Source organism: Linepithema humile, chromosome 6 (genome assembly GCF_040581485.1).
Source record: "Linepithema humile isolate Giens D197 chromosome 6, Lhum_UNIL_v1.0, whole genome shotgun sequence".
NCBI lineage: Eukaryota > Metazoa > Arthropoda > Insecta > Hymenoptera > Formicidae > Linepithema > Linepithema humile.
In genome coordinates this window covers 13,300,078-13,326,155 of record NC_090133.1, presented here as the reverse complement: position 1 = coordinate 13,326,155, position 26,078 = coordinate 13,300,078, and the positions used below count along the sequence as shown (strand labels likewise).

At 36.3% G+C, this 26,078-nt stretch overlaps 1 protein-coding gene across 2 annotated transcripts in view; it reads right to left on the bottom strand.

The window, feature by feature from the left end:
• LOC105667693 (outer dynein arm-docking complex subunit 4) overlaps positions 1-26,078 on the bottom strand; it is a 73,278-nt gene that overhangs the window by 15,903 nt on the left and 31,297 nt on the right. Inside the window, exon 1 of one of the 2 annotated variants that reach the window (XM_067358011.1) lies at positions 11,735-12,046. The exons of the other annotated variant lie outside the window; for it this stretch is intronic. Coding sequence (XP_067214112.1) covers positions 11,735-11,899 — 165 coding nt within the window. The 5' untranslated portion in view covers positions 11,900-12,046. Of the gene's footprint in view, positions 1-11,734; positions 12,047-26,078 lie in introns of those variants that run through there. 2 annotated transcript variants of the gene reach the window in all.

The following is a 26,078-nucleotide window of genomic DNA, read 5'->3' as shown; positions in this document are numbered from 1 at the left end:
GACTATGTGGAGGAGAAAAGGAAACATGGGAACACGTATGGTGGGAGGTATGTAGAAAGTGGAAGGAGGGAGGAGGGAGTTGGCAAGAGGCGATAGGCTGGATTCTAGGTGAGGAGGAGGAAGAGAGAGTGGGTGAGTGAGAAAGAGCGAGAGAGAGTGAGAGTGAGAGAGAGAGAGAGAGAGAGAGAGAGAGAGAGAGAGAGAGAGAGAGAGAGAGAGAGAGAGAGAGAGAGAGAGAGAGAGAGAGAGAGAGAGAGAGAGAGAGAGAGAGAGAGAGAGAGAGAGAGAGAGAGAGAGAGAGAGAGAGAGAGAGAGAGAGAGAGAGAGAGAGAGAGAGAGAGAGAGAGAGAGAGAGAGAGAGAGAGAGAGAGAGAGAGAGAGAGAGAGAGAGAGAGAGAGAGAGAGAGAGAGAGAGAGAGAGAGAGAATGAAAGAAGGGGCAAAGTAAAAAGTATTAACACATATAAGATGGAAGGAAAGCAATGGAAACGGAAGTCCCTTTAGCGAGCGAGGTGTGTGTGTATATAGGATGAGGGGAGGAAGAGGGTGAGCACATAAGGCTCACGCTCCTGCTCCATAAGCGGATAGGTTAAGTTAGGATAAGGATAGAATAAGTAGAGATTAAGTATAGAATAAGGTTATTATATAAGAAAGAAATGTATGGCGAGAAACGGAAATGAGAGAGAAAATTGTAACCCTAAGGGGATCAATAAACAAACTACTACTACTACTATATCATTAGCAACAACGCGAATAAGAATGGGGTAAGAATTTCCGTCAACCGTCAATTTTGCACAAAATTCTCCGAGCGCTATGTTTTCCCTCAATCCTATGCCACGGAATCGCGTTTCTCTTCGTTCTAACGGGGGTGATTCTATGCTAAAATATTGATCTGCACGCATAAGACATAAATCGCTTCCGATATCAATCAACGCAACAACATTATGACCGTTTACCGCGACTTCTTTATTACATTTTGTCTGTGTTACCTGCGTCGTGATATAACTTTCCTTTACATCCGCTCGCTTTCCAGGACATTTCGCCGCGATATGTCCACGCTCGTTACACTTGAAGCACTTCCGGCCGCTCTCCTTCGTCGGACAGTCTTTACTGAAATGATCTGACAGGCCGCAGTTGAAGCAATTCCTCTTCTGCTCATTCTTTCCGTTCTCGTTACCCTTGTCCGTTGTTGGTCGTGATCTCTCCTCGCCGCTCTTTGTCGCTGCATGTTTCCTGTCCCATAGCGTAATTCGCTCAAACGATTCCATTAGTGACGCCTTCGTTTTAAGACCACTAATTCGCGCCTGATCTCTCAATACGCGATCAGGGATGCCGTCAATAATATATTCAATAAGCTCTTCGTCTTCGACCGGCACGCGGTTCCCAAGAATGACCTTCTGATGCATGTAATCACTAAATGTTTCACTTTTTCTCCACACGCGCTCCTCGAACTTTTTACGCAGCATTACCTTGCTAGGTCTGTGGTCAAACATAGTTCTGAGCTCAATGAGCAAAGCCTCTACAGATATTTCAACAAACTCAGGTTTTGAATGTAGCCATTCCAATGCCTTTCCTCGTAATCGCATGCCAATCAGTATCCTCGTGTGTTCGTCATCCAATCGGTAAGTCCGCTTCAGCAGTCTTAATTGGCTTACCCATGTCTCAAAATTATCCGTTGCACCATTAAATATAGCAAGAAGCTCGGCTATGGCGCTCATATTAATCTTAGGTTGCATCAATCTGGTCTCTGTGTCCGCGCGTACGTCCAGCACATGAACGGTCGTCCTTGCGTGAGTCTTCAGCAATTCAACTTCTCGTCTCAATATCTCTAGTTCCATCTCGAGCATACGTGCATCTCGAGGTTGATATTCTGGTCGCGCTTCGGACCCGTGGATACTTCCTTCGTCTGCCCTTGTGTCAGTAGCTTCCTCTGTGTTTTTCGCCGTTTGCATTTCTGGTAGTTTCTTGATCCATACACCGGAGGGAACTGACTCATTTAGGCGCACTATTAACTCATTTTTGCTGCCCGTGCAAGACAGTCCTAGCTTTCTCAGTTCCTTTTTTAACTCTACCACCGTCAAATCACTTGCATGTCTAGCACTCATATCGTCGAGACAAACGATATTTCAATATCGACCTTAGTATCTCACAATGTCTCGCAGTAATACTTCTTGTCACTCTCAACGTTCACTACTCTTTGACTGAGCTGGCCTTATCCCGGCTTGAGCCCCCAAATATTATGTAGGTTATAAGAATGTATATATTTAGTTTAGTAAAATATAATGGGTACAATTGATAAATATAAGGCCAGTCATTTGCTCGCTCACACAGAACTCGCAAGACTGTTCGCTCGCACAACTCTTAAATATTATTTTGTACGCACAACTCTTAGCGCACAACTCTTAATTCTTTACTCTTAACTCTTTCTCGTTACTTTTCTCGTTGGCGACGATCATCAAACTGAACTTTTTGAGCTCGTGGTATCCCGAATTTATAGGGATACACCGACGACACTAAACTACACACACTACGCTACTTGTTTTTATAAACAATCAAAGTTGCTTAGGAAGGGTTCCTCAAAAGTGCCGCTTTCAAAAAACGCCGAATAATCTAAAAGAAAGCCGCTATCTCTACTGCGCGACACCGCTGCGTCTTTCGCACGATGCCGCTACCTTTTTGATATGCCGCCGATTTTCTCTGTCGGACGCCATTTCTCTCTTTTCTCTCTCGCTTTTACATCACACTTATACACATACATTGCGGTCTATTTTCTTATCCTACATATTTAATACATTTTTTTTATCATATGTGTGTCAATAATACTTGTTTATGATTTTGAAACTTACACACATTTTATATATTATATAAATAAATAAATATTTTATGTAAATAAAAAAAGTCTAAAAATCAATTCTTTAACCTTCTTCTCCTTTTCCTTCACAGGCCCTTATTGGGGCCTTATAAATGCCTGATCAGGACCATATAGAACGTATTGTTACATTTTGGATCAGGCGCCTTATCAGGCTGCCTTAATAGAGCCTGATGAAGCAATAAGGCAAAAGCTAACAGGCCTATACTAGGGCCGTATTTCATTTTCTACTCGGGGAGTTGTTCTACCCCTTTTTGCTTTTTTACTTTAATAAAATTTATTTTCACATTTTAATTAATCAATGTGGATGCGGATAATTAAGCTAGATTTGCAATGGGTGTATTTGTTTACGCAGTACTGCAAGCAGAGCATCCAGAGCAGGACCTCCGAAGTACTTGCGCAGATGAGATACATCCCTGCGTAAACGAACGATAAACTGCGCTGCAGTCGTTTTCGCAGGCGGAGTAAACGAACGACATCTGCGGCAGTAACTGCATAAACGAATGCACCCTTTTTGATTTCTTGTTGCTGAGTACCGTAATTGATATCGATTGCATTCTGAGTGTTGAGCACTACAGTTACCGTTACCGCGAAACCAGCCGACTCCGAGTTATCGCGATAAAATCCCTCTCGGGAAAGTTGTCACCGACAGTCGCTAAAACTAACGCATGTACCGTATCGTAAGGTATCATACCGTATTGTATCGTTTTCGTCCAGTAATTATGTGGGAAATGTTTGGAATTGTCCTAGTGATTACAAAGTATTGCATTAATTAGAGTTATCGTGTCAATTGTTAACGGAATTTGCGTGAGGTCGTTCTCGGCGAGATAGCTGTTACTGTGAAAATTGCATCTCCACGAGAAAAGAGTCAAATTCATGAAATTATCGCGTATGCATATCAGTAGGCTATCATAAAGTCATCGTTACCGTTTTCTTTGAATATTCAAATTTATGTTTGTTTGGCTTTCGCCTAAGTCATTCGTGTGTCGTTGGATACCGGGTATCGAGTACCGATACTATTCTTGAGCGAGCCACCGTTTGTGGCACGCTCAAGTGTGCACGATTATTCGAGTGAGTTACCACTCTATCAAATCTTGTCGCTCACGTCTTGTTGTAATTCCGCTATCGAAAAATTAGCGAGACATATTTCTCCGTCTAAATAGTATTTTTACCGAAACTAGAGCGCATCCGCTATTGATTCTACCGAGTATATGTAATTCTCGATCCGACACCATATTTTATATAACCCAATCTTTTTCTTTTGCCGATGGCATTGTGCATGTAAAATTTCTTAGATTCTGGTTCCGAGTCTTACTCGATTTACAATTTCATTATCATTGTTCTCACCGAAATACTTCATATTGTCATATTCGCTACGATCACATTATTAACTCTGTATCTGTTCATCCTCTTTATATGTTGCAATATATCATTGTTAATTAATTTAAATCTGTGTTATTTTTTATACCATCTCCTCTCCAGAATCTACACTATAGTAACTAAGAACCGCGCCCCTCTGCCAAATACTGAGCGAGGAGCTGCCGGGTAATAAATATATCAGATGATACCGTTAATGCGGCGCAAAAAATCGCGCCTGGCGTCCATCAATCCATATCGAATTCACTTTTGATAAAGTCACCGTTTTGACTACCGCACACCTAAGTTATCGTTCTGATTACCGTATCCTTAAGTTACCGCTATTGCCATTTTGGCCACTGGACTCCTCTAGTGAAAAGGGTTATCGTCTCTGTCGTTTAATTAGGCGTACTCCCTCGGACTTAGCGATTCCGAGGCTAGTTACGTCGCAATTGAATATACTATTATCTTTATTTTGTGTTTCATACGATAATAACTCAAATAATGAATATATATAATTTCAGTCATAGTATAAAATATAAAATAAAGATAATTAAATATTCAATATGTACGTATATGTATACATATATTGATTAATTAATTAATTTATTTATTTTGTATTTATTACATAAGAGTAACAATAAGGAAAGCATATAACATTTTCTCAATTAAATATATACGTATAGTATTAAATATACATTTCTCAAATAAAATATTTTATCACATTTAATTTATATCTATTAAACATCTTGTATAAGCCTATTTCGTCTCGTGTGTATGTAATATATCATACATTCATACAATAGAATTTTAGTCGAGGAAAAGAGTGCGAACTTTACAAATTATCCGATAAAACATAAATAGACCATATGTGTAGTAGATTACCAATAAAAAGAAATACGTATTTCTTAAAAATTGCCAGTCCACGTTAGATTGTCTCTGGTATTATTTATTAAAATTGTTAATTCAAGATAGATTGCCTCTGACAATATTACAAATTGTCAGACTACAGATAAATTGCCTTTGACAATATTTATTCTAATTTGCCAGCTCACGGTAGATCGCCTCTGGCTATATTTATTAAAAATTGTCATCTCACGTTTGATCGCCTCTGACTTTTCTTTTTCTAAATTGTCAACTGACGTTCGATCTCGCTTCTGATTATATTTATTAAAAATTGTAAGCCTACGATACATCACCTCTTCATTGACTTCATTTATAAAAATTAACCAGCTCACAATAGATCGCTTCTCACAATATTTATTACAAATTGTCAGCCCACAGATAAATCACCTCTGACAATATTTATTACAAATTGTCAGCTGACGTTAGATTAGATTGCCTCTGACCATACAGGGTCCCATTTTAATTGACTACCCCTGTTAACTTCGCAGGAAATGATCAAATAAAAAAATATTCTCTACAAAAGTTGTTGGGTTTGGAGGGGGACATTTGATGGTGACATTCGTTTAACCTAGGGTGTACGTGCCAAGGTCATATGGAGGTCAACTTTGTTTTTTTAAATAGAACATCCTATTTTTGATTCCAGAATCTAATAGCTGGTGTCAAGTGCTTTTCGAAACACTATAATGAAGTTATTTTTCATTAAGTACTTTTCGAGTTATGAGGCTTCAAAGTTACAGTATTTTGACATAAAATACAAAATATCTTGTAAAACATTCAGTTTTCGGGAATCTTATCTTAATACTTTTATGCACAAAATAATGAGACGAATCAATTGGCATTGTGCAGAATATTTTTTTATCTGACCATTTCCTGCGAAGTTAACAGAAGTGGTCAATTAAAATGGGACACCCTGTATATATGTATTAAATTTTGCTAGCACACGGTAGATCGCCTCTGGCTATTTTTATTAAAAATTGTCAGCTCATGTTTGATTGCCTCTGACTTTTCTTTTTTTTAAATTGTGAGCTCACGATAGATCGCTTCTGGCTTTTCTTATTTGGCAATTGTTTTAGAATCATATTGATAATAAAGACTTTTACTGACAAATAGAAAATAATATCAATTAACATTGAAACAATTCCTTTACATTAAAGAAAAAGAAGCAATAATTAACCTTTTTACCCAGCGTTTTATCGTGTGTGTTTTTAGAGAGAGACAAATTTTTTTATTCCATTATTTTTCTATTGTACAGTACATTAAACATTAAATATTATATATTTTTATATATTAGGTGTCCGAAAAGTACCGAAACCCCTTAATATTTCGGAAACTACACATTTCCGAAAGAAATTTTTCATACAAAAGTTGTAGGATTTTAAGTGGAGCATTAGACGGAAATATCAGTATACTGTATGATTTAAGCCTCATAATTCGGAAAATACTTTTGAAATTTACATACTTTTATTACATACTTTTTGAATTTGAAAAATAACTTTATTATAGTGTTTTGAAAAGCTGTCGAGATGGACTACAAGAAAATACAATAAAAAATAGGGGTTTTTATTTGAAAATTTTAAAGTGATTTTTACGTGACCTTAATAGCGCTAGCCAAGGTCACAGTATATACAGTAACGCCACTCTGTGTCGGCACCTTTGATGTTAGTGAAGCCATGCTCAGCTAAGGGCAAGTGACGGCAGTGCCCTCTACACTAGGGCTGTATTAATATTTTCGGGAACCTAAGACTAACATTTCTCGGAAAATAATTTTATTGCAATTTACACAATAAGCAGAAAAAAAAAGAAATAAGTGACGCGTTTAAGTTTTATATAAATAAATAAATAAATATATATATATATATATATATATATATATATATATATATATATATATTAATATGTTTATAAAATTATATATTGTATATAACATGTATTTTTTTACATACATACTATTTTAATTCTGAGAATATTTTATATTGTTGTATTTCTCTGTATTACATGTATAATACAGTAAAATTATAATAATTTCTTGTTTCGAGATTTATTGTGAATTATAGTCTAAGAAGGACTTTATTAATATAAAATAAAAAAATTATTTATCTCATTTACCTATTCTATAAAGGGATTAATTATTGAAATTTTGTTCCAACATTCTAAGAAATATTTTTATTACAATTTTTACTACAATTGTTATTATGTATAAATATTATTTTTATTAAATTGAGCATAATATAAAGATTAGTATTTACGACGACCCATTTTAAATGGTTCAGAGGGCGTTATCGTCACATGCCCAATTTCCCGCATGACCGTGGACAGCTTGGCTTCATAAAATAAGGAGAATGGCGTTACTGTATATACTGTGCCAAGATCACACTGATATTTCTGTCTAATGCCACTTAAAATCTTACAACTTTTGTATAAAACATTTTTTTCTCAAATGTTTTGTTTTTGAGATATTTTATCGGTCCGGAACTTTTGGCACCCTGTATATATGTGGTATATTTTAATTAATCCACTAGAATATCTCAAAATCCTTTAGTTTAAGACAAAAATGTTTCAGACAAAAGTTGCTCAGTTACTATGGGGAAAAAGATGGTGGCCTTGATTGACCTTAAGAAGATGTCTTTAAGGTCAGATCAAGGTCACCTAAAAATTTTTTAAATTGTAACCTTCATTTTTTATTTCATATTTATGTAGCTTCAAGATTGTTTCAAAACATTATAATTAAGTATTTTTACATTAAGTACTCTAGAGGAGTTATGAGGCTTGAAAGTGAACAGGTCAACGTTTAATCAACCCACTATTTTAAAGCAATTAAGTTTGAGATGGAGAGACGATGATACCTTGGTTGACTTTGACATGCCTTAAGCTAGATCAAGGTCACCTAGAACTTTTTAAATACATGTTTTATTCTACTTTCAGCGCTACTCAGGAACAACGGCGTTGATGTAGTAGTAGTTTTCTGTTCCCTTTGGCTTACTTTATTAACGTGAGTTTCCCTTGTCTCTCACGATTTTTTTTAGATCTATTGCTGAAGATGTTCAAAGACATTTCTATTTTCTCGAATATATAATGCAATTCTCTGCTGGAAATGTCTGACAATTTGTAGTAATAATGTTAAATGACATAAGACATTTAAGTGTGCGCGTTTGGTGTGGCATTATCAATCACTGTCTTTTATCGACTTGTATACAAACGCTTTTGACGAAAATAATATATTCATCTTATTAGTATCCTCGTTCATTATTACATTCGGTAGTCATTGGGTCACGATAGCTATAAAACAGTGCTCGGAATTAGTCCGAACATTTCAGCCGATTTCCGTGGTATACGCCTCCTTTCCTCTCCTTACCGCACGCGCCGCAGTCGCTAGGCCCAGCGCCGCCGAGCGTTAGGAGCGGCACTATCCGATTATGAGTGGGTTCTTCTCCCTATTTATTAAAATATAAAAAAATTTATTAAAATTTATTAAAAATAAATTTTTTATTTTTAAATTTATTAAGTGGAAATCTATTGAAATATTTCTATTGAAAGGAAAAATCGTCCGTTTCACGCAGGTCTCCCCTCACGAGACGCTTAGAAAGCCCCCCATTCCACAGGACTGTAACTGCTTGTGCAGTACAATGCCAACATTCTTCTCACTTTGACCGCTACACTTCTATGTGCAAACCGCGGGCTCTTCTCTCGCTGGACAGAGTATAAACAAGCATAATTGTCATTCTGGTCAGATATTAATCTTCGTTGATATAGGCAAATAGATGCTCAATGTCGCTGGAGTATTTGGTGTGGCATTATCAATGATTACCTAATAGGTCCGTATTTTTTAAATGAAAATATTAATAAAGAAAACTTTTTGAAGTTTCTAAGAAATAAATTTCCAATTTTGCTTAAAGATGCTGATTTACATACAAGGCAAAGAATGTGGATTCAGGATGAAGCGGGACTACATTATGTAGGAATTGTAAGAAATTATTTAAGAAGGTACTTTAATAGAAGATGGATTGGACGAAATAGACCCATACCATGGCCCCCGCGATTGCTAGATTTGACTTCACTTGACTTTTATTTGTGAGAGTATTTAAAGAATGTTGTCTATGAACAGAAACCAACAACAACTAGAGAAAACATGATTGAAAGAATTCGAGCAGCTAGTATAAACATACTACGGGATGTGTTATTACAAACTGTCAGACATTTTCAGCAGAGAATTGTATTAAATTATGTATTCGAGAAAATGGATATGTCTTTGAACATCTTCTGCAATAGATCTAGAAAAAATCATGAAAGGCAAGGGGAACTCACGTTAATAGAGCACTCCAAAGGGAACAGAAAACTACTATGTCCACGCCGTTGTTCCTGGGTAGCACTGAAAGTAGAATTAGAATAAAAAATATATTTAAAAAATTCAAGGTGACCTCGACCTAGCTTGAGGACAGTATGTCAAAGTCAAACAAGGTCATCATCGTCTCTTAATCTCAAACTTAATTGCTTTAAGATAGTGAGTTGACTAAACGCTGACTTGTTTACTTTCAAGTCTCATAACTCGTAAAGTACTTAATGAAAAAATACTTTATTAGTGTTTTGAAAAGGTCTTGAAGTCAGCTACATCAATATAAAATAAAAAATGAGGGTTTCAATTTAAAAAAATTTAGGTGACCCTGACCTGATCTTAAAGACATCTTCTTAAAGTCAACCAAGGTCATCATCTTTTTTTCCCGTAGTAACTGAGCAATTTTTGTCTGAAACTTTTTGTCTTAAACTTAAGGATTTTGAGATATTTTAATGAATTAATTAAAATGGACCACTGTGTATATCAGCGCTCGGAATTAGTTGCACATTTTGGGCCGATTCCCGAGACGACGCCTCCTGTTGCCTCACTACCGCCCGGCCGCTGGCGGCCGAGCCGCCGATAGCTCTGGCGCAGGAGCGTTTTATATAAAAAATAGGCTGGGTTGTTGAAGCACCTCTCAGAAAATAGTAATATTTTCTTTGCTACATAAATAATGTTTATTTTCATTAATAATTAAATATATAATGTATTAATAAAAATAAACATTATTTATGTAGTAAAGAAAATGTTACGATTTCCTGAAAGATGCCTAAACAATCCAGCCTATTTCTAATATAAAACGCTCCTGAGCCAGAGCTATCGGCGGCTTGGCCGCCAGCGGCCGGGCGGTAGTGGGGGAACAAGAGACGTCGTTTCGGAAATCGGCCCGAAATGTGCAACTAATTCTGAGCGCTGCTGTATATGAAGATATTTGTATCTAGATCAATTATAACTACTCTCGGTTGAGTATTTTCGTGTGCAAAATCTACCACTTTGCCTTAACATTTTTGAATAATATAATGAGAAAAATTTATTAATATAAAAGCATACAAAGAATTGTTTCAAAAAATTCCATTGCATTTTGTAAAATTGTAAATGTCAAAATTGGTATTATCAGTTCAATTTATGCTTTCATTGTTATATGTATTAAAATATTAACCAGTTGAGTGGTAGACTTTTCCAAAAGATTTGTGCCAAAAGTGGTAAAAGCCAAAAGTTAAAATATCGAAAAACGGTGAAACATGGATTTAAAGTTTTTGAAAAAGTAACTTTTTGGAATGGGTGTGGATCCCCCCCCCCCACGCCCTGGAAGGCGGGGGGGAGGGCAGAATAGGGGTGGAAAATGTTAAATGGCACTATGGGTCGAGTGGGGATCATTTGAAAGGGCGTTTCAAGACAAGAACAATGATTTTTAAAAATGTTTACTACGTCTTTCTAGTCAAAAATAGAGGTGGATCAAAAAAGGGGGGTGGACATCCGAAAAGCTATCACCTCCGATTTGGCTTATATTCAGCCTAAATACTTATTTTATCTAGTAAATAATATTCTCAAATGGATTTTTGGCGCAAATGCCCCCTCCGCCCCCAGCCCCCTTCAAAGATTCAAAAATAAAACTGTTTTTGTTAATTACTTCAGAAAGTATTTATTGTACGGAAAAAGTTGTCAAACAAAAAATGAAGCTCATAAAAAGCTCTACAAATAAGATCTTATACATATTTCACCTAACTCCAATATTTTAGTCGTTTTAACAATTAACAGTCGCCATATTGAATTCGCCATTTTAAATTTTGCAATTTTGACAATAGATTCGAATTTAGCAGCCCAAAAAACCTTAGGATATCAAGTTTTGTGCAAATCTGTTGAAAATTAGTGGAGTTATTTAGAAGTGTACATATATGATACATTACCACGTTTGGCACTTTTTTTTTGTACATATATGATACATTACCACTCAACGTTAAGATAAAGTTATTGAAAATATTTTATATTACAAATCATTATAATAAAAACTAAAATAAAAATGCATGATAAAATACAAAAAAAAGCTTTTCAGCAAAAGTTAATTTTATAGTTTTATGGTATATATAAATCATTACAATCGATTCAGTTTATTAAATATTGAGAAAATTAGATTCATTCATGCACAATACAAAAATCTTTTGTATATGCATATGCATATGTCAAATTATAAATGTATAATATGAATTATTTTCTTTGATTATATGATAATTAGGAAATTAGTAAAATAATCTCAAGTAATGCAAAAAAATAAACCTTATTAATACAGTTAATAGCGACATTAACATCACCAATGCGCATTTCGCGCAAACCAAGTGTCAGTAATGCTCCGGGCTCGGTTTCTTCTGGAATTTGTAGATTTTTACTACGATCTTGACGTTGTTTCATTTTTAGAGACTGTTTTATGTCCGTGGTACCCATATTCACAGCAGCGGCACGATCTTTGTCAGTATATATCTCTTCCTGCCGATGACTATCACCATCATATTGGCGTCATTTTCTTCTCGATTTCTGAATTTTCATTTCTGACTCAATAGTGGTATCAAATTTCTCTTTTTCTTTCATATCGTTATTCTTCTTTTTTTTATCGTGATCATAGCGAGCATTGTCATTACGATCATTACAATGATCACTTTTTGCTATCGTAAGGTATTTGTTCAAATGCGTTTCTTTAATCGGTTCTTCAAATTCTTCGCAATCTTGTTTTGAATCAGTACCAATTTCCGCACGTGTCCGCACGTAACTTTGCAATAAATCGTGATGATGCAATGCAGGATTTAAAATGTCCATAACATGATACTCAACCGTGTTCGTACATACTGTATCTTTAGTTTGCGATATCTCACTCATTTTTAATTGTTGATTTTCTTCGACTGAAAATATTATTTTATAAGGAGCAAAATTTAACTAATTTATTTTGCAAAACACTTGTTTTTTTATACGTTTCTATTTTTCACATAACTGTATGAAACAAAAGATTCTCCTGTACGATACCTAAGCAAAAGACATATACTACGTGCCAAGATACATGTTCTTATTGACACTTCAAAGCAGGAAGCTCGTTTCCTTAGAAACGGGCAACAGCCATTCGACACAAGCAAACCACTTTATCCAAAACATTGAGAAATGCATATACAAGGTGTTCTTAAAATAGAACACCAAATTTCGGCAATAAAAATGTAGATATTTTATTTACTTTAAAAATTAAAAAAATTTATGTAATTATATAATTGCAGACGCGCATTCTTACTGATTATGAATTATAATATACAATAGTTATAATTATGTATATAATATTGTCATAGAGTAAAACTGTAAAAATATGCTAACAAATAATGTATTCCGTAGAAAATTGGAAAGGAATTATAAATATGTGTAATTGTATATTGTAAATGTTTCAATTAGAATAATTAGCATGAGCAACTTGCCTAGCTTGATATCTCTCTCTCTCTCTCTCTCTCTCTCTCTCTCTCTCTCTCTCTCTCTTCTCTCTCTCTCTCTCTCTCCCTCTGTTTTTATATTTTTAACTAAAAAATTTAATAAAAATTATTAGAAGTTTTATAAAATTTATTGATTGTGTTAAAATATCTTAATTGATTATAATAAGATATTGTTGATTGTAATAAGATATTGGTTATATTAATATTTCTACAAAATGTCTCAAATCAAACGCATCGTATTGAAATGGCATATTCCTCAGATCATTTTGAGATGAAAATCCTAGTATCAAAATGTCGAGGCTGTAATAGTTTTTAAATAAAAAGAATTTGAAGTTGAGCAATTAAATTATTCCAAATTTGCACACTCAGGCATGGTACATTATATAATAATAAGGATACCATCAGGTATCGATTTGCTCTTAAATACAGATATACCGTATAAAATTACAGTATAAAATTAGCAAGACTTCCGTATGCGACCTCCGTCTAATTTTGATGAAATTTTACAGGCGCGTAGTACTTACTAAATGTAGTCGAAATCCAAAGTGTTAATATGCGGAAACGCCTAATTTCCGAGAAATTCAAATTTTAATTATCCGACTAGATGTACTAGATTAACGATGTTTAAGATTTTGTAACGAGGCGTTATGCCTCATTACTATTTTCGCCGCCACGGATCGAACAACCGTCCGTAAGGGCGCTTAACGCCCAATAAATATAAGGTTTGTTCTTTATTGCTGTACTGAGTTCACACTGCACTGAACTGAATTGAAATAGTGCAAGCGGGGAGTTAGTGTAAGTTAGTGTAAGTAAGTATAAAGAACGTTTTAGTGCAGTGATCAACATGACGCACCGCGTAATATTAAATAAATTATTAGATTCTTCGGATGAAGAAAATATGAATCTAATGCCACCATTTATACATCTTTTAGATGACGATGACGGTGGTAAGATATGTATTTTATGTACAATGTATATTATTTATTGTTATATGTATATTGATAAAATTAAAATTTTTTGGAAATTTAATCTAATCTAACCTAGTAACTATTTTTTTTTTTAATTTTGATGAGTTACGATTATTACATCCAATTTTTTAAATGATACAAAGGATTGAACGTGTCAAACTAAATAATTAAATAGAAAATATTATTCATAATTATAATAATTTGGATTTTATCATGCATTTTCGATTATCGAGGATAGTAGCATATGAACTGATAGATTTGTATTATAGAATCGAATGGACAAGTATTTCTTGCAAAATAGGGTTGTTTATCAATTAAAGTCGGTTGATTGACGTTATTACCATTTTTTAAAAGCATTAATTTTTTAATATCTTTAATACGATTGTTACGATGACGAATATCTGGTTCAGATTTGTAATAATAACTACATTTTTTCTTTACATTTTTTTTCTCCTCACTTAATTTTTGATCACTGATTTGATTATTATTATTATTATCGACAATTTCTTCAATGTTAGGAGATTCTAAAAAATGTCGACAAGCTTTCTGATTTTCTATACTTGATAATATTGATTCTGATCGAAAGTCTCAATGGTAACGAAGCTTAAAAATTAATAGTTTTTGTCTAGAGATATAAGTTAGAGCTAGAGTTAAAAGTCTTTAACTTTTGCTATGCTGTGATGACATAGGCAGTGATGCGATATCTACTACCGGGCTCGCGGCTCTCGAGCCCCAACACAAGTAAGAAGCGCTTACGTCACGCGTCTGTGTGCGCTCGGCCGTTCGGCTATAGAGAGAGAGCGGACGTCTCTGTCTTGCTACCATCGACGTAATTACAAATGTACGAGAAAATTGTTTACAATTTTACGTCACCGCTGCTGAAGAAATTAGTAAAAGATTACCAATTAATGACAAATTTTTGTCCACATTGACAGTTTTAAAAGCAAATGTAGCTTTATCAGATAATGATAGAGAAATATCATTTAACGATGTTTCTTTTATTGCCAAAACTATAGGCGGATTTGACGAAAACGGTTTGCGGGAAGAATGGTTAAAATTACATGAAGATTTTACTGAGACAGACAAAATAAATTTTTCTAATTTAAATTTTGATAATATGTGGAAAAAAATTTTACGAAGTAACAACACTATAAAATATCCTAATATGAAATCATTGGTGAATGCTATTCAAACACTGCCTAATTCTAATGCAGATCCTGAAAGGATGTTTTCAGTTTTATCTGATTTAAAAACCAAAAAACGCAACAAACTTTCGGTCACCAATGTTAACGCTCTTTGTGTTTTAAAATCAGCATTAAAATCGCGTAAGGAAACAGTGCTAAATATAGACATTAATGAGAGGCATTTGTCTTTGATGTCGGCAAAGACACTGTACGCCAGTAATCCTGAAAAAATAAAAAAAAATATAACGTTACATATTGCAGATGATGGTCCATCAACATCAAAACAATAATAATTACTTTTATCTTGAATTTCAATTTTAAAAAAGTGGTACGATAGGGCTCCAGGCAACGGTCCACTTAAAAAAAATCGAACGCGCCTAGTTAGTGGAACCTCAAAGGTGGTGTGGAAGACCACTATTAATAACACTTAAAATTACTAATGAACTAATAATACGCTACACATACTTTAACATGCTAACAAGAGTGCAATAAATCTTCGATCTATTTGACTGCATTTGTAAGATGTATTTGACTGCATTGTATGTTACCGTTTCTCCACTAATCTCCACAGTACAGTAACTTTTGCTAATATGCAGTAATTTAAAATAAATAGTTAAAAATTTTCCAGGTGTGTAATCTTTCGATAGAGATAAATGTTAAGAAGCAAGCGTGGCTAATCGATTAAGGCGAGTGGCAGGAATATTGAAAATCTTGTATTTGAAAACTGCTTTTGTAACATTTTTTTTTCTTTTTCGATATTTGTTTCTAGCACTGTACCATCAAGTGAATCATTAGATAATGCTTTTGGCTAAAAAATATTATTTTATATTTATTAACAATAATTGCACATGTTAAATTGCACTTTGTTGTAATATGTATGTTGTAAAATGATTTCATTTTTCTATTTATAATAGCAAATTAGTATTCTTTTTAAAATAATTAGTTATTAGTTTAACATATGCAAATATATTATTAATATACGAAATAATATTTTTTAGCCAAAAAAACATTATTAACTAACTTACACTGTTAGAAACAAATGTGGAAAAAAGAAAAAAAAAAGTTGCGAAAATCAAGTCTCGAATACGGGACTTCGAATCCGCTAGGCACTCGCCTTACTCGATTAAAAGCGCTTGTTTCTGAGCATTTGCCGTCCGCAATGTGTTTACGTCGGCTCGATGGTAGCAAGACAGAGACGTCCGCTCTCTCTCTATAGCCGAACGGCCGAGCGCACACAGACGCGTGACGTAAGCGCTTCTTACTTGTGTTGGGGCTCGAGAGCCGCGAGCCCGGTAGTAGATATCGCATCACTGCATAGCCGTGATATAATGCCGGACTAATGTGGATGCTGTGTGTGTGAGTGGGTGTGTGGGTATATGCTGTGTGGTTGTGTATATACACATACGTACACACCCACCACCCACTCGCATACACACCTACACGAACACATGCAGCACACACACGCACGCACACACACGCATATGCACGCAACTGCGCGCATACACACGTACACGCATGCGCACCTGCTCCGTATTCCATACCCGCCATATTCAAATAAAAATTATTTATCTTGCGTTTTAAACAAAAACAAATATTGGAATTATAAATTTAACCGATTATTAATAATGTACAAACGACGTACAAACGATTAAGCACGATAAATTCATAAATTATAGTTTACGTGACGTAATTGCGATATAGGGGGGGCTAATTATCATTGGCACGGTTACAAAAACATTGTAATTTTTTTAAAAATTAACGAAAAATGTACAAACAATAAAAATCATAGTACATTCATGTACAAACGATGTACAATCCGAATATATAAATGTTTTTACGATTTGCGTTAAGGGGGGGGGGGGGAAGGGCACCTATATACAGGGTGATTCAAAATAACCTGATGTCCTTGCAATGCCATATTCTTGAGCGAATTCTGAGACGATTTTTCCTTTTACAAAATTTTGTCCGAAGCTTAGTTTTCGAGTTATAATTGAAAATAGGTAGCAACTTACGAGTTCGGTACAACGGGCAGGCAGGGACGCGCAACGTATAATGAGACTGTCAAGTGTTTACTATCGTCTCATGACGCATTGCACCGTCCCTGCCTGTCCGTTGTATCGGACTCGTAAGTAGCAAAATATTTTCAATTAGAACTCGAAAACTAAGCTTCAGACAAAATTTTGTAAAAGGAAAAATTGTCTCAGAATTCGCTCAAGAATATGGCATTGCAAGGACATCAGGTTATTTTGAATCACCCTGTAGACCTCATCAAGCCAGCGCGATCGCGCCAATGGTACATGCTGCACATGCTTGAATGCTACTGCCGCGTACATATTTGTTCCATGTAGACATTTGTGTATTTGTAATGAATGCCAAAAACGATTGCAAGATCATAATTGTCCACTATGTCGTAAAAAATATACCTACTGTATTCGCGCCATAACGATATAAATACTGTATAATTTTACATCAGATAAAGAAGATATCGAATTAACAGTTGCATAGATCTCTCTCTCCCTTTCTCTCTTTCTTTCTGTAGATTTAAATCGCTCCTGATGTCAAAGTTATGATTTTTTCTATTTTATGTGTGTAATACTTGTGTGCAACGTGTATGTGTGTAATAAAGTCATGCGTGCAATCCCAAGGAGAACAAAAAGTCAAAATAATATCAGTTTGACATCATATTGACTTTCTATTCTCCTTGGGATGTGTATGTGTGCAATAAAGTCATGTGTGCAACGTATGTGCGCAATACGGTCATGCGTGCAATGTGCATATGCGCAATAATATCCTGTGTGCAAAGTATTAATATCATTTTCTTATTTTGCGTATTTTTTACGATCATGTGTGCAATGTGTATGTGCGCAATAAAGTCATGTGTGCAATGTGTATATGTGCAATACGAGTCATGTGTGCAATGTGTATGTGCGCAATAATGTCATGTGCGTAATAATATCCTGTGTACAAAGTGTTAATATGATTTTCGTATTTTATATGTGCATTACAATTGTGTGTGCAACGTGTATGTGTGTAATAAAGTCATGCGTGCAATCCCAAGGAGAACAAAAAGTCAAAATAATATCAGTTTGACATCATATTGACTTTCTATTCTCCTTGGGATGTGTATGTGTGCAATAAAGTCATGTGTGCAACGTATGTGCGCAATACGGTCATGCGTGCAATGTGCATATGCGCAATAATATCCTGTGTGCAAAGTATTAATATCATTTTCTTATTTTGCGTATTTTTTACGATCATGTGTGCAATGTGTATGTGCGCAATAAAGTCATGTGTGCAATGTGTATATGTGCAATACGAGTCATGTGTGCAATGTGTATGTGCGCAATAATGTCATGTGCGTAATAATATCCTGTGTACAAAGTGTTAATATGATTTTCGTATTTTATATGTGCATTACAATTGTGTGTGCAATGTGTATGTGTGCAATAATGTCATGTGCGCAATGTATATGTGCGAAATAATATCCTGTGTGCAAGTATTATTATGATTCCTTTATTTTGTGTGTGCCTTACGATCATGTGTGCTATGTGTATGTGCGCAATAAAGTCATGTATGCAATCTGTATGTGGGCAATAATATTCTATGCGAAAAGTGTTAATACGATTTTTTTATTTTATGTGCGCAATAATATTATGTGTGCAATGTGTATGTGCGCAATAATGTCATGTGTGCAATGTGTATGTGTGCAATAATGTCTTGTGTGCAAACGTACGTTTGTATTTTTAATTTTTAAATGTGCGCAATAATGCTTGTAGGCAATCGCTCTGTTGGCAATTGAAGCTGTCGGCAAAATGCTTGTAGGCAAACAAAGCTGTTAGCAAATGGGAATGTAGGCAATTGAAACTCTCCCATAAAAGTTAGTACTATCATAGCTTGATTTTCTGAAATTCAGATTATTAGTATAATTTCAGTGCTTATAATTTAATTTTAAGAGAATTATTAATTACTTTAATATTAAATAGGTTACTTTAATATTTATAATAGGTTATGTGTACTTTTTAAATTTTCCATCATTATCAACTTACCCGATTCTCGCACTGCCCTGCACTGCTTGTTCTTGCTCAAGAGCAACAAGTGCCGTGAACAGTTACACTGCAATGAAGAACGGATTGGTGCACGTTGCACTGCAATAGAGAACACTTTGGTGTCACTAGTGTACACTAGTGCAGAAAGTTCAGCAATAAAGAATAAACCTATAATAAACACAAGTGGTCACTCGCTAGCGATCCCCCACGTTACCAACCATACTGTATCTCGTCTGGTGGGGATCGCCGGCGATACCACCGACTGCCTACCGATCACTGATGCGATATCGCCCACCGCGGTCCCGGCTCCGCTGCCTCACACAACCTCACAGAAGCGTACGTCACGTATCCGTGTGGCACATATCGCATCACTGTTACTCATAGCGTTTTCGATTATACAGGATTTGAACGACCCAGGGTTGATCAATCACTATTTTACTATAAATGCAAGTCTTTCATTGGTGGAGAGGTTGCAATGACGTCATTAACCAACCCTGGGTCGTTCAAATCCTGTATAATCGAAAACGCTATCAGTGATGCGATCTTTCCCACAGCGGTCCTGGCTCCGCTGCCTCACTCACCTTACAGAAGCGCTAGTCACGTATCCGTGTGAGCTCGGCCGTTCAACTAATGGAAGAGAGCGAACGTCTCCCTTCCACCGAGCCGACACACAGACGATAAATGCATGCTACTTGCATGTTAAAAGCAAGCGTTTCTGATTCAGAAAAAAAATTCTGAGGCGAGTGGCTGGAATATTAGAGATCACCTGTTCGAGACCTGCTTCGTGCAACTTTCTTTTCTTTTTTCCGCATTTGCTTCTAACATAGTAAATCATTAGATAATATTTTTTTACCCAAAAAAATAATATTTTCTATTTAATTAAAATCAATAGGAGCGTAAAGAGCCATAATGCTGGTTAGTCGTGCGAAGGTTAAGATATATTCATTAAATTGTTTACATCAAACGTTTCGACCTGCCATCAGGCCTTTTTCAGTGTACAATAGTAAAAATACAAATAAAACAGAAAATTCGCTTGCAAAATTCAAGATAGTGTGAAAGATGTGGAAGACATAAAAAAACATCCTTTCCACCCGATTGTGGTTTAGTAGAAAAAAATCAGAACTACAATAAATGCAATGAAATATATGAATAATACAAAAAAATTATAAAAATAGGAAATAAGTGGACCGGAAATTGAGAACTGTGATATACATACTTGAATTAAATTCATGTTAAAACGCTGGTCCAAGTAGAGAGGACGAGGTGGAAAACAGAGAACAGATAGTCTTATCATTTTGAAAGTCAAGCTCTTAGTGAGAGAGATATACATTAGAAATTATAAAGATTCACGAGTGAAAGTATGGGAGGAAGGGGGGAGTGGAGAGAAGAAAAGTAAGTAAGGAAGGAGAGAAGGTGGGGGTATAATAGGATAGATAGAAGGAAAGGGAAGGAGAGGTATTATTTATAAAGGAGGAAATAAATTAATGATGGGGAGGTACGCCTCAGGTAAATGATCCGTGTCGTTATGATTGTTAAGGCCTGCGTTTTGCCTTTTGATAAAAACCATTTCAGAGATTAATCTTTTTTGATAGGAAGATTCCCCGTCAAGTATCTTTACTTTATCCCAATCAAAATCGTGGGAGGAATCCAACCTATGCCTAGATATGACTGAAGGAGAACAGCTTTTCTTATTAATGTCATTCTTATGTTCTTTTAATCTAGTGTTAAGCTGTCTTTTGGTCTGTCCAACATAAGTCATACTACAATCACGACACGGAATCATATAAACCACTTGGCAGTGTGCAAGTTTGTTTAAATTGTCTTTCCCTGTTTTTATAAAGCATTTTAGGTTATTTGGAATTGAGCAAGCTAGTTTAAAATTAAAAGTTCTCGCGATAAAATTAAAGTTTTTAAAAATGGATGAGATGTAGGGAATAGTTAAAAAAGACTTCGAGTCATTATCATCAGGATCATTGTCAGAATCTACTGCTATTAAAATATTGTCAATTTTTTTATTGTGTGTTAAAAACTTTAATCTTTGGTGGACAACAGAATAAATAAAACTTAACGGATAACAATTATTTAAAAGTATGTTAATAGCCGATGTAAAATTTTTTTTGTGGAATTTTGGGTGGAAAAGTAAAAAGATTCTGTCAGTCAGACTTATGATAGACCCCTTCTTATGTGAAATGGGGTGGTGGAAATAAAAATTTAGGTATCTCCCAGACGAAGTAGGTTTTTGGAACCAGTCAAAAATAATTATGTTGTTTTCTAAAATCAAAGTCACGTCTAAGAAGTCTATGCGATTGTCAACCCCGATTTCAACTGTAAAATTAAGTCTGTTATGATAAGAGTTAAAAATGTCAGTGATTAAAATTATGAAGTTAGTAGGTGCAACCATAATTATGTCGTTCACATATCTATAATAAAAGGGCAACTTGAACGGAAGCCTACTAATCGCATCAGCTTCTAGATCCTGAAGAACAAGGTCGGCAATTAATGGGAATAAAGGAGAGGCCTTTTTATCAAAAGGCAAAACGCAGGCCTTAACATTCATAACGACATGGATCATTTACCTGAGGCATACCTCCCCATCATTAATTTAATTCCTCCTTTATAAATAATACCTCTTCTTTCCTTTCCTTCTATCTATCCTATTATACCCTCACCTTCTCTCCTTTCTTACTTACTTTTCCCCTCTCTACTCCCCCCTTCTTACCATACTTTCACTCGTGAATCTTTATAATTTCTAATGTATATCTCTCTCACTAAGAGCTTGACTTTCAAAATGATAAGACTATCTGTTCTCTGTTTTCCACCTCGTCCTCTCTACTTGGACCAGCGTTTTAACATAAATTCAATTCAAGTATGTATATTGCAGTTCTTAATTTCCGGTCCACTTATTTCCTATTTTTATAATTTTTTTGTATTATTCATATATTTCATTGCATTTATTGTAGTTCTGATTTTTTTCTACTAAACCACAATCGGGTGGAAAGGATGTTTTTTATGTCTTCCACATCTTTCACACTGTCTTGAATTTTGCGAGCGAATTTTGTTTTATTTGTATTTTTACTATTGTACACTGAAAAAGGCCTGATGGCAGGTCGAAACGTTTGATGTAAACAATTTAATGAATATATCTTAACCTTCGCACGACTAACCAGCATTATGGCTCTTTACGCTCCTATTGATTTTAATTAAATAGAAAATATTATTTTTTTGGGCAAAAAAATATTATCTAATGATTTACTATGTTAGAAACAAATGCGGAAAAAAGAAAAGAAAGTTGCACGAAGCAGGTCTCGAACAGGTGATCTCTAATATTCCAGCCACTCGCCTCAGAATTTCTTTTCTGAATCAGAAACGCTTGCTTTAACATGCAAGTAGCATGCATTTATCATCTGTGTGTCGGCTCGGTGGAAGGGAGACGTTTGCTCTCTTCCATTGGTTGAACGACTGAGCTCACACGGATACGTGATGTAGCGCTTCTGTAAGGTTGAGTGAGGCAGCGAAGCCGGGACCGCTGTGGGAAAGATCGCATCACTGTTGCTACCGATCCATATGTCAGTCGGCCGTCAGCCGGGTATAAAAGAGGTCCGGTTGTACGACACCAGATCCCGTTCGCTGCTCACACAGCGAACATCCGATCCTCTGCTACGGGCGTTCCTGTAATCCTTTCGAGCATTTTCGTGTTTCTGCCGAGTGTTCCCGGGCTTTCTTCTAGTAAGAGCTGCGAGCGTTTTCGCAGTCCCGCCGAGCATTCTCGACTCCTGACCGATTCCCGCCGCGAGCGTTCTCGCGATTCCGCCGAGCGTTCTCGGCTCCTACCTTGAAAAACTACATCGCGAGCATTCTCGCGATTATCTCGGGCGTTCCCGAGCTCTGTATCCAACACGGATGTTCCCATGGCTTTACCGGACGTTCCCTGATTTACTCTTCGCTCCCGTTACCGACACGGGCGTTCCCATGGTCACACTGGGTGTTCCCGGCAAGCTCCTTTCCGACTCGTATTCCGATTCCGGCAGGCAAACCGTACGAATAAAACCGTGCGCTCGAATATCCGCATAGCAGTGATGCAAGATCGAGCATCCTGCATCAAGCACCACATGAGGGGAAGAGCCCCCACCATGGCGGCACCACACAAGCGAGCATCGCTGACGTCACGCGTCCGTGTGCGCTTGCCGTTCCAACAACGTACGACTCACACGTTCTCTCTCTCTCTCTCTCTCTCTCTCTCTCTCTCTCTCTCTCTCTCTCTCTCTCTCTCTCTCTCTCTCTCTCTCTCTCTCTCTCTCTCTCTCTCTCTCTCTCTCTCTCTCTCTCTCTCTCTCTCTCTCTCTCTCTCTCTCTCTCTCTCTCTCTCTCTCTCTCTCTCTCTCTCTCTCTCTCTCTCTCTCTCTCTCTCTCTCTCTCTCTCTCTCTCTCTCTCTCTCTCTCTCTCTCTCTCTCTCTCTCTCTCTCTCTCTCTCTCTCTCTCTCTCTCTCTCTCTCTCTCTCTCTCTCTCTCTCTCTCTCTCTCTCTCTCTCTCTCTCTCTCTCTCTCTCTCTCTCTCTCTCTCTCTCTCTCTCTCTCTCTCTCTCTCTCTCTCTCTCTCTCTCTCTCTCTCTCTCTCTCTCTCTCTCTCTCTCTCTCTCTCTCTCTCTCTCTCTCTCTCTCTCTCTCTCTCTCTCTCTCTCCCCCCCCTCTCTCCCTCTCTCCCCCCCTCTCTCTCTCTCATTTTCCCTCTCCCTCTTTCTCCCTCTCTCCCTCCTTATCTCCCTCTCTCCCTCCCTCCCTCCTTCCCTCCCTCTCTCTCTCTCTCTCCCTCCCTCCCTCCCTCTCCCTCTCTCTCCCTCCCTCCCTCCCTCCCTCTCTCTCTCTCTCTCTCTCGCACCTACCGCATACACGACTAACTAGCCGCGTCTCCCGTTCATGCGTCGCTCTTGCAGTACTTTGTGAACCGCCGATTATGGTCGCTGTACGAACGCACTTGTGCCGACTAATCACTCCGCACAATCACCTGTACACACTTGCACACATTGTTCAACGACATTTTCACACGCGCCGTAGCACAATATCTTTCTACACTATTCATACACAAAATACGCACGTACACAAATACACAACCACACGGGTTTATACACACATACTTACACGCAAACACGCAGTCATACTGTATAACTACCTACTAAATAAATTATTTCATTCGTTAACTAAAAACCAAGAATTTCATTTGGCGTACCTCTAATCGAACGAACTCCTGGCTCCGGCGAGCTTATCCAAGCATCGAAAAGCTACACCGTTTCAATTTTCATATAAAATAATTATTAGAATTCATAAATATTTTGCTAAAATGTTTCATTTTATTAGTATTTTACTCGGTTATAAGTACCAATGTGTAAAAATATCATTAACAAAAAAAAATACAAAATTTAAAAAGTTTATTTTCTTACATTTTTGGACATAATCAACGTTTGAACAATATTAACAGTTAAAAACTAATGAAATATAACCAATCTAATGTGAACTATGTAACATAAACTAAATTAAACCTTTTTTCATATAACTTTTTATATTATTTTTTTATATATTGGGTGTACAAGTATGACTTTACGGATTTTCAATAGAATTGCATAAGACGTACTCTCGGCATTACATGAAGCTGGCAATATATGTATTTAAAAGGTCTGTATGTCAGCTTTCAAATGTAGTATATGTCATTTGATTGAAGTGCAAATATTTTTTTTATCGCATTGAAAATGTCGAATTTTGTACCAGAAAAACGTCATTTGCGTAAAGTTTTGCTTCATTATTTTTTTTTAAAGAAAAGTGCAGCTGATTGTCATGGTTTGCTTGTGGAAGCTTACAAAGAACATGTTCCATCGGTAAGCATGGGTGAAAAATGGTTTAAACGATTCAGAAGCAATGATTTTAATTTGGATGATAAAGAACATGGAAAACCACCGAAAAAACTTGAAGATGCAGAATTGGAAGCATTACTTGACGAGGATTCATGTCAAACAGAAAAGGAATTGGCAACAGCATTAAATGTTACCCAACAATGCATTTCCTTACGTCTGCATGCAATGGGAATGGTTCAAAAGCAAGGAAATTGGGTGCCACACGAATTGAAAGAAAGAGACATTGAAAGAAAAAAAACCATGTGCGAATTGTTGCTGCAACGACAAAAAAGAAAGGGTTTTTTACATCGAATTATTACTGGTGATGAAAAGTGGATTCATTACGATCCTAAACGCAAACCAGCATGGGTTAAGCCAGGTGAACCAGGTCCATCAACGCCAAAGCGAAACATCCATGGCAGCAAGGTTATGCTGTGTATCTGGTGGAATATGAAGGGTGTGATGTATCATGAGCTGCTGCAACCGTCTGAAACTATCACTGGTGAACGCTATCGACTACAATTAATACGTTTGAACCGAGCTCTAAAGGAAAAACGACCGGAATGGGAGAATAGACATGACAAGGTGATTTTACAGCATGACAACGCCAGACCAAATGTTCATGTATTTGTCAAGAATTATCTAGAAGTAGTAAACTAGGAGATTCTACCTCACCCGCCGTATTCACCAGACATTGCTCCTTCGGATTACTATTTGTTTCGGTCCATGGCGTTAGCTCTTTCTGGAGAGCGGTTCAATTCTTATGAAGAAATCAAAAATTGCCTTGATAACTGGACCGCTTCAAAACAATCAAACTTCTACCAGCGTGAAATCCGTTTATTGCCCGAAAGATGGGCCAAGATTGTAGCTTCCGATGGAGCATACTTTGAATAAAATAAAAATGATTTTTATGTTACAAATCAATGTGTTTTTTTATCCAAAAATCCGGAAAGTCATACTTGTACACCCAATACAAAAAAGGAATTTATAAAGATTAGCACAAATTTCTACGCAAGCTTTAAATGTAAGCGACATAATGCTTTCCTTTTTCGCATTCCTATATTGATAAGTCTACCACA